The sequence below is a fragment of the Opisthorchis viverrini genome (assembly GCF_000715545.1).
Source record: "Opisthorchis viverrini unplaced genomic scaffold opera_v5_14, whole genome shotgun sequence".
Lineage (NCBI taxonomy): Eukaryota > Metazoa > Platyhelminthes > Trematoda > Opisthorchiida > Opisthorchiidae > Opisthorchis > Opisthorchis viverrini.
The window spans coordinates 2896007-2905918 of record NW_008751670.1 but is presented as its reverse complement, the minus strand read 5'-3'; the positions used below and the strand labels follow the sequence as shown (position 1 = coordinate 2905918).

The 9912-nt window shown below is 44.1% G+C and overlaps 1 protein-coding gene across 1 annotated transcript in view; it reads left to right on the top strand.

Moving 5' to 3' along the window:
- Positions 1-5924: 5924 nt before the first annotated feature.
- T265_01356 (hypothetical protein) overlaps positions 5925-9912 on the top strand; it is a gene marked incomplete at both ends in the record, with an annotated part of 31406 nt that continues 27418 nt past the window's right edge. Inside the window, one exon of the mRNA XM_009165362.1 lies at positions 5925-6532. Within this exon, the coding sequence (XP_009163626.1) occupies positions 5925-6532 (608 nt within the window). The remainder of the gene's footprint in view (positions 6533-9912) is intronic.

Here is a 9912-nt window from a genome sequence, read left to right as displayed (position 1 = left end):
ATATATATATATATATACGAGAACCATGTGAATACCGGTCACCGATAGGTGTTTTCAAGTGCGACGAATTTGTCTAGCTATTGTTGAATGAGCATGTTTCGATAGCAGCACAAGCCCGCTAGCAAGAATTGTTATCTCCGTACGTTTGAATACCGGTCACCGATAGGTGTTGTCAAGTGCGACGAATTTGTCTAGCTATTGTTGAATGAGCATGTTTCGATAGCAGCACAAGCCCGCTAGCAAGAATTGTTAATCTCCGTACGTGAATCGTGTTTCACAACACAATGACACTTATCTTGTGGATATGATAACTACCGTCGGCACTTTGCCGAACAACAATACTTATTAGTCGATTGCGAACATCCGCGATGGTAACCACGCAGTAGTCCCCCGTAAGGGAGACCCCACCCCTTCCAAAATTACTCAATCAAGGCTTCAGCTCCTGGAGTTCGATAAAACACGGAACCTGAAACTAGAATATCACCTGGTACTATTTACCTTGAGATAACTAGCACTTTCGGATCCAATGTGTAGCCTATTCTTTAAGTGCTTTGGACAGTTGGAGTAATGGCTTCTTAACGGAGTCTCCTTCGTGTCCACCACACACTGATGAGGTCTCCGATTAAGGACGAAACGTTTGTCATGCTCGGTGAACAGATCGCAACCCATTTGATCGATAACCAGTGAAGGCACCCGAGATAGCAATAGTCCGACACATCCCGGATGTTCAGACGTAATAACAAAGTTCGTGAGAAGCCTAAACTGCATTGTTTTTAGGGAGCTTCAGCTCCTCTTGCAAACTGACATCCTGAACGAGGCTTTTTCGATCGCCCGTCCAAGTTAGAGCTGAACTGACACAGCCAAAGCACCATTTTTCTCGAAGACAAAATGAACGAGTCACCGATGATGTGACCGAGAAGCATGGGAACTGAAGCGAGGCTACTCCATCCTGTTACCTTATAACGAGGAATTCGGAAATAGCTTCAATGTGCTGGGGCCAGCGATCGAGAAATTAGTTCACCTCCATCAAACTGAATGACTCATGAGGTGGTTCGAACTTGGAATGTTATAAAATTTTTGCCGTCGTGGTTGCAAGCAACCTTGGTTAACACCATTATTTTAAATTCCTCTTCATGAGATATCTTCCACTCTGTTGATAACGAAAACCAAAAATCCAGGGATCACCCTGGTTCGATTTCAGTGTAGTCAACGTCATCACCTGACATCGTCAAAGTCATCACGGAAAACGATACAACTGGTGCTCACCTGCCTTACATTCATGGAGAGAGAACGAGTAAGAGTTTTAGCGATTTGCCAGGAGAATCATATGAAACTCAGACTGGAGGGCTTGAAGATCGTAGCACACTCATTCTAACTGTTGGCGTCTTCATTTAGCGTTGCCTGTCATAGTCTCCTACAAGCTCTGCGAATTCGGAAAACAGTCTCTTTTGATCAACAGCGTGATTCGCGCATAGCCGACTTCCGAAGCGCCTTAACCTGGCAAGTCTTAACTGCTGTTCAATCGGTTTCCATTGCTCAACAGTCGCTCCATCTAGATCATACTGCGATCAGATAACTTCCGTTGTGTCAGAAAGACAGCTCGGATCAACTCTCTGACGACGTTTGAGCTTTCCGTACTAGATAGGCCGAGGTGCACAGCCGTAAAGCGACAGTGATGTTACGGATGTTTTGTAGATGTGACCCATTAGCTGTGAAGTAATAGGTTTCTGGCACCAAAGGTAGCGCAGGTATATTGCGCGAAGTTTGGCAGATAAGTGGACCGAGAAACAAACAAGCTCCCAGACGGGGCCATTTTTCTACTCCCAACCCCCGACGAGTTCAACTGCAGAGGACAAAACAATTCACATGGTTTTCCTAACAAACCGGAGCATGTGATTTATCAGTAGCCTTCATTCATTCAGTTGACATCCCTATGCAATGCTCATATTTCATGTCTCCAGTCTGCTGGTCAAGTGTATCATTCATATATACCAGAAGTCTAAGGCTCCAACGGTTCCTGTCAAACATCAGTCCAGTGTTCTCGATATGAGCAAACATGCAGCAAAACACTCGTCATAGTATGGCATCTACTGGTTCTGTGAGACATCTTTACATGGTGGTTGGCTCAAGCCAATGTGGCTGGGGCACAGCAACTTGTTTCCAGGTCCAAGAGCCGGCTCTGAAAGCATCACTTATCTACATGTTTTCGGAAGTTTGTCGTGAGGTTAGGAAGGTACTTTGGTAGGCAATTACAAGATAGCGCTTTCTTCCTAAACTGTGGGGACATCTCATAGTCTTCGTCATCGATCCTCACCGCCGTTTCAGTTTGACGCTTTTTTGTAGATTCGGCTTTTGATTGCATACCGCGTGGGAGGTGGGAGCTTCACGTGCTGGTACTGAGACAAGATGAATTGACTGTCGGTGGACAACTTTATTCACTTGTAATGCGCTACTGGTAAGGTTGCTGAAAATTTCTCACGACCAGTTTCGCCCCTCTTAGGGCTCACCAGGTAGGCGCAGTCCCCGAGTTTCCATCAACCTTATGTTCTACGTGAAACCAAATTGCACGGAATTAGCGAAACATACTCATTTGCAAACAAATTTGGTTTTGCGAGAGACACCTGGAACCCAGCTGAATCTCTTGGTTTCGATGTTATTCATTTGCCCTTTCTAGCTTCTATGGTGACGTCGTTTGTTCACCGGCTAGAGGGCCCTGAAGAAGCCTTCACGTATAGTTGACCGGGTTTACAGTTGTTCTGCCGAATTAGGCTTGCGACCGGAGAGACAGTAGTCCCACGTATCACTTCATATGGCGACCACTTATTAGCTAAAATTTCTAAAGAAGCTAGGTAATCACATGCCTGATGTCGCACTGGATGGCTTCTCAGACCAGGTAAAGTCTGCTGCCCTCATTCGACCGACCTCGAAGGCCTTCTGGGTTAGGGATCAATGGAATATTTCCTTGGATTTACCGTCAGAAATGCGTATTCTGACACAGTTTTCATTCTCGGGAAGACTCCCATTGTTTCTTTAAGAACAATAGAGTGTCAGTAGTCTTTCCGACATTTCATAATTTGGTTCAGGTATATACATAGCACACGCAAGACCGGTCGACAGAGTCAACCAAGATTTAGCAAGCCAAAAATCAACAGTAGAAGGTCAACATATTTCTGCGAGTTGAGTCGGTGAGCTCAAACAGCAAAAGTGACTGTCCCTTGTTGATTCATTATTGGCTCGAACGCCTAGTGGTCACATTCGACTGAGCGCGCGCCGTCATGTGATACAATTATCTTCATGTATCAATTTCCTGGTGCCAAGGGGATAAACTTTGTGTGTCTGGAATAAAAGCATTCTATTCAGATGCTTGTTGGGCTGGTCCAACGTGTGATACCGGGGGTAGCTAATGGAATAATCCAATTGTTTGTGGTCCAACTGTCTCAGACGAGAGCATAAAAAACACGCAAATTGGCAAAAGTGTTCGTGCTGCGAAAACCTCTGTCCTTGCATGGTACAACTAAAAAAGGAACACTTTTTGTATTTGGTGGAGAGTCCCTTAGAGAGAAAAAACCTTACCGCATACGGTGCCTTGTATTTTTCCTATTTTCCACAAAACTAATTGGTGAAACCCGCCGTAGTACTGCTTGAAAAGACCTCTGACAATATGCTAAGCGCGACCAGTATGAAAGAAACGGGGCTTTTCAAAGTATTTGTATTTTTCTATCAGTTTCGGTTGTTGTTCAGAAAGCGAATGAGAGGAAGCGACCTAATTGTTTTCAGCTTCAGTCTCAATTACTGCACAGCCAAATGATATCTAAAAACTGATACAAAAGAATTCAAGGTTTAGAATGTGGAGGTTTTCCCAAACGGTTCTTGAGGTTTCTAGAAGCTCCCCCAAGTCTTCGTCAGCAAGTGTGTATGAACGAACAGGAAAATCCGTTTTTATGGAAGTTGTTTTAAAGTTACAAAACAGCTTAATGAGAGACTTTCCACTGCGATGGTCCTAGGCAAACAGTGTCGAACTTTTTCGTGGTGTTTCCAGAGCGTAGAGAATCGGTAAAAGGCGAATCTTAAGCAGCTCTTCAGGTTAAAATAGGGTTATGTATCGAGAAGACTCCTGTTGTACTGCTCATCTGGTGGTCTGGTCCACTTTCCAATGGTGTGAGAACTTACAACAATCCACATTTATGCGACATCAACATCTTACAGCCAGGTTTCGCTACCAAACGTGTACCGAATACTGCCTACTCTAGAGAAAGTGAAACCAATGGACAAAATTTATTCGCTTCGCTCCGCGCATAGGAAAACTAATCACCGCAGTCCTTGTATTACGTCAAGTTTGAAGAGTCTGTAAAGTCCAGGAGTGAATCGCTGTAGAATAGTTGTTCTTGTGACTTCATGCGATTTCATGTGGTCAAGAAAAAATTTACCTGGAGATCTTACAGGTCACACATCCTCTGCTCTAATCGACCCAGCATTCGAACAAACGAGGTTTGGCCGCGAAATACAATCATTTTAAAACTGATTTGGCCCTAATAGGAAGTATAAGTGAATCCCAGATTAGCCTGCCTTTCAGAGTATTCTTCATTTGAATTTGCTGCACAAAGACCGCCTCATGTTTCCTTCGCAAGTTACTGTACTATGCGAAGTACGTTCAATCTAAATTCAGTTACAACATAAGGTTAACTGAAACTCGGGGACTGCGCCTACCTGACGGGCCCCAAGGAGAGGAAAGCCGGTAATGAATTGTCGGCAGGTATTCAGCAATCTTATGATCGACGTTTTGTCAATAAGGTGCGGTTTAGATTTGTCGAAGAACATTTTCACCAAACTGTACCGCCAGGATTAGACGTAGTGTATCTGTTGAATAAACCCAGCTGGCTTTGTCAGTTGGCTCATAATCAAGGAGCCTCTTTAGTTGTCCGAAGGATTAGACATCTTGATACAAGGGTCGCTTAGCGGATTCCCAAATGTCTCCTCTAACTTACGTGTAACAGCCGAAGGAACACATCTACCGAGTATTCATTGAGCAGTGACTACGTCGTCAACTTCACCAATGCCTTTGAAATGTGTTCATCACCAGGTGCATACATTCCCTAGTGCAAAAGCCGTTTCAACTAACCCTGAACATTTTTTTTAATTTTTGATTTCGCCTAACAGCTAGGTAGAAGTTTATCACTGTGATTCCCTACGTTAACATTTCTAGTGACCTCGGGTTTTTCACACTGTACTGGTTTTCAAAAAAAATCAACTAGAGTATTTGCTGGTTCATTTACCTAGATAACCCCATTTTCTCTTCAAATATATTTCTGGTGGGTTATAACAGTCCGCTTAATCCCGTACAAACTGTTCAAGGGAGCTATCCGGTCGATTTTCGTCATTCACACCAAATTTCCAACTATAGTATCATATGGTTGACATATTCTTGTCGTTCCTTTTGTCCAATCCATTTACCTCTCGGGGCGAAAGGCTGTTATCTAACCGATCTTACATTGCACCACCAGCGATGGCACGTGAACGACCCATAGTTTGTCTTTAGGCTGACACATATGTCACGCATAAATGGACGTTGATGATTACTAGTTTTACACATGTACTTCAACGGCTTGATGGCCGCCATGCACAAATGCAAGAGCCTAGCGTCCCGTTCCTCTTGTAAGTGTGCAACATCACATGCGACCACTGCACCATGCCACATATCGCTCCTGCATTTGTCACTGTTCCCTCTCTCTCCCTTCACCAACACCAGTCAGTCACGTTTAGGTAAACAGTGCTTTCGCACCTTCAGCCATGCACCAGCCGGTTGTGATTGGTTTGCTTTCTGGTTGGTTGTTTCATCGACCGACCAATGGTGCTCCGGGACAGAATGTACGCAAAGCATTAGAGGATGATACGGCTGGATTCAACGATCCATTTGATGAAATCCAATGAGCCTGACCTGTAGTTTTCGCTGTTTGGCGGGCCAAGTAAAACATCGTTTAGCTGGCACTCAACGAAGGCGTTCATCTAGCAGCCATGAATGTAACTGCCCATGGGAAGCGCCCACCAGTATTGTCGCTGAACCGAGTACACATGCGCGCTCAGTATCATGTCAGCGCTCCAATTCACCAACTCGCGTTCGACCATGCCCGGAGAGACTGGGCGTAACGAATACAAATACTGCACTGGGTCCTGATGCTGGACTGGGAAATGCTAACCCTAACATGCACCCATACTTGCTCCCAGAACAGCGTGAAAGTGAACAAGGCTGTCAGACTTTTCATCAGAACCCAAGCAGCTCCCATTCACTATCTGGTCCCAGCAGACAACAACGACCATCAGCACAAGGCAGGCGCCGTGCTACCCAGACCCTCACGTTGATTGACCCTACACAGGCTGACCGGTCTCCGCAGACCCATCGTACGGGCGGAAACGTCCATGCTGCCAACAATTCGGATTATGGCAACACTGGTCAACAAACCCCGTCTTCCGTCCGATCGATATCATCGACTCCACAGGAGGAATCCCAAGCGATTTCTAATACTCGCAGTCAGCAGTCAGCAGAATGGCAAGTACCTTTATAAATTGATTTATGACATGATTTGAAACTGACGGGTTGCTTGAATCTTTTCTGTTGTTCAGTTTCTTCGACGAAAAATCTCTGGTTTTATGAATTTGAACTTGAGATTTCCGAGGCTTTGCACGAGACGTAATCAAATCCGTATTTTTCTTGATACTTCTCTGACTTAAATGCCTGCTCCGTAAAAAGTTTGTTCTCCAACACCAAACATAAAAGTGATACGACGGTGGATGAAATTCTCTCACTCTTCCGTGAGAATTGAGCTGGATATGCAAAATATTGCTTCCAGCTTGCGGTAATAAGAATTACACACACATATCATCGGAAGGCATAGGAACTGTTTTTCCGCCAAATACAGACTTTATACCTTTCTGTTCAAATCAAAACTTTCGGAATTTCAACGCACATCACTCATTGCTCATTGAATTTATCGTCACTTTGAATTTTTATACTAGGACATTGCGGTCTGCGCTGAGTGTTTCTGATGGGTTATCATTACTTCATTGTTCCTATTGATGGCTGCCTCCTGAGTTGCGTTCTGCATGTGGGACTCTCGCGAGCTGAAGTGGTTTTCAAGGTCACGAACGCAGTATTCTCGATCATAATTAGTACACATTGATGAGGAGTGTTATTAGTATGAGTTGCAAAATAGTTCAGTTGAGTCAACTACAGGGTAGCATGCGAGTTCCTATTGGGATGCCAGAACAAGCTCAAAAGTACGGTTTCCCCACCCCCAGCCGCCCCCCCCAAACCAGTGGTTTACCGCAAAACCAGCCCAAAAATACGAAGTGGAAGGTGCTGTTGGCCCTACCTAACTATGTAATAGGTACGGGAATACTTGAAACCTAAATAGTTTGCTCCACTTGCTTTTGAGGACCAGGTTTATACAATAAGTGCTCTGAGGTTCTGTGCATTCGAAGCAAGTGAATATGAGAAAGGTTTTTAGCTGTCTATAACATGTATGCTGCACAGGACTAAGTGAACAGAGTCTCGTATTTCAAATAAAATACAAACAAATGTCCAGTTGTGATAAAAGCTATTATCTGTAGTGTCCAAACTTAACGGTGTGGTAAAACAATAGGGTGTATAACTTATACACTCATTTCCATACCACTGAAACTCGTTGACGGGAAACTCACCTGGAACCCACCTGAATCCATCGTTTATGATTTTCTTTCCATCTGAATGTACTGCATTAGGCCGCCTCATGTCTCATTTGGTACAATACGAGAAGAACATCATAAACGACAAATTCAGCTGGGTTACAGGTGAGTTTCCGGTCGAAAAAATGGCATGCAAATGAGTATATAAGTTGGATTTTGTACAAGCTGGGTTCAAGCAGAGCATAAGTTTGACGGAAAATCTGGGACTGCGCCTAGCTGACGAGTCCCAAGAAGGGCGAAACCGGTCGTTGGCTGTCGAACAATGTTCAGCAAACCTATGGTTAGAGTATTGTGCAATTAGGGATACTTTATGGTTTTCAATGTTCTTCATGTGGTAGCTAGAGCCAAGTTTGCACGACAGATTAGAAATTCTCGATAGTCAGTTTGAGTGATGAAAGTTTTTTTTTCATTATTTTGTGAAGGATTTGTCGAAAAAGAGTTTCTTCAACAGGCAAAGCCCCAACTGGTCGTTTGCAAGTAGTGATCCACTCGCCCAATCCTTGACAATTACATATCAGGTTATAATCCATTAGGAGAGCGACAAGACCAGTCTCCCGAAAACATAGTGCAATAAGCTTAAGAACCATAATTTCCACCTCTATCTATCTATCTATCTATCTATCTATCTATCTATCTATCTATCTATCTATCTATCTATCTATCTATCTATCTATCTATCTATCTATCTATCTATCTATCTATCTATCTATCTATCTATCTATCTATCTATCTATCTATCTATCTATCTATCTATCTATCTATCTATCTATCTATCTATCTATCTATCTATCTATCTATCTATCTATCTATCTATCTATCTATCTATCTATCTATCTATCTATCTATCTATCTATCTATCTATCTATCTATCTATCTACTGTCTGTCTGTCTGTCTGTCTGTCTGTCTGTCTGTCTGTCTGTCTGTCTGTCTGTCTGTCTGTCTGTCTGTCTGTCTGTCTGTCTGTCTGTCTGTCTGTCTGTCTGTCTGTCTGTCTGTCTGTCTGTCTGTCTGTCTGTCTGTCTGTCTGTCTGTCTGTCTGTCTGTCTGTCTGTCTGTCTGTCTGTCTGTCTGTCTGTCTGTCTGTCTGTCTGTCTGTCTGTCTGTCTGTCTGTCTGTCTGTCTGTCTGTCTGTCTGTCTGTCTGTCTGTCTGTCTGTCTGTCTGTCTGTCTGTCTGTCTGTCTGTCTGTCTGTCTGTCTGTCTGTCTGTCTGTCTGTCTGTCTGTCTGTCTGTCTGTCTGTCTGTCTGTCTGTCTGTCTGTCTGTCTGTCTGTCTGTCTGTCTGTCTGTCTGTCTGTCTGTCTGTCTGTCTGTCTGTCTGTCTGTCTGTCTGTCTGTCTGTCTGTCTGTCTGTCTGTCTGTCTGTCTGTCTGTCTGTCTGTCTGTCTGTCTGTCTGTCTGTCTGTCTGTCTGTCTGTCTGTCTGTCTGTCTGTCTGTCTGTCTGTCTGTCTGTCTGTCTGTCTGTCTGTCTGTCTGTCTGTCTGTCTGTCTGTCTGTCTGTCTGTCTGTCTGTCTGTCTGTCTGTCTGTCTGTCTGTCTGTCTGTCTGTCTGTCTGTCTGTCTGTCTGTCTGTCTGTCTGTCTGTCTGTCTGTCTGTCTGTCTGTCTGTCTGTCTGTCTGTCTGTCTGTCTGTCTGTCTGTCTGTCTGTCTGTCTGTCTGTCTGTCTGTCTGTCTGTCTGTCTGTCTGTCTGTCTGTCTGTCTGTCTGTCTGTCTGTCTGTCTGTCTGTCTGTCTGTCTGTCTGTCTGTCTGTCTGTCTGTCTGTCTGTCTGTCTGTCTGTCTGTCTGTCTGTCTGTCTGTCTGTCTGTCTGTCTGTCTGTCTGTCTGTCTGTCTGTCTGTCTGTCTGTCTGTCTGTCTGTCTGTCTGTCTGTCTGTCTGTCTGTCTGTCTGTCTGTCTGTCTGTCTGTCTGTCTGTCTGTCTGTCTGTCTGTCTGTCTGTCTGTCTGTCTGTCTGTCTGTCTGTCTGTCTGTCTGTCTGTCTGTCTGTCTGTCTGTCTGTCTGTCTGTCTGTCTGTCTGTCTGTCTATCTATACATCCATCTATATATCTATCAGCTGATCTGTTCATATAATTTTAACCCGATAATAAGTGATTTCATTTGAGTACGGCCCCCACCGAAGTAAGTAAAGTAGTAAAAGGCATCAGGCAATGTGGACTGCTTGAATCTGGCTCTAACTGTTATATCATCGGA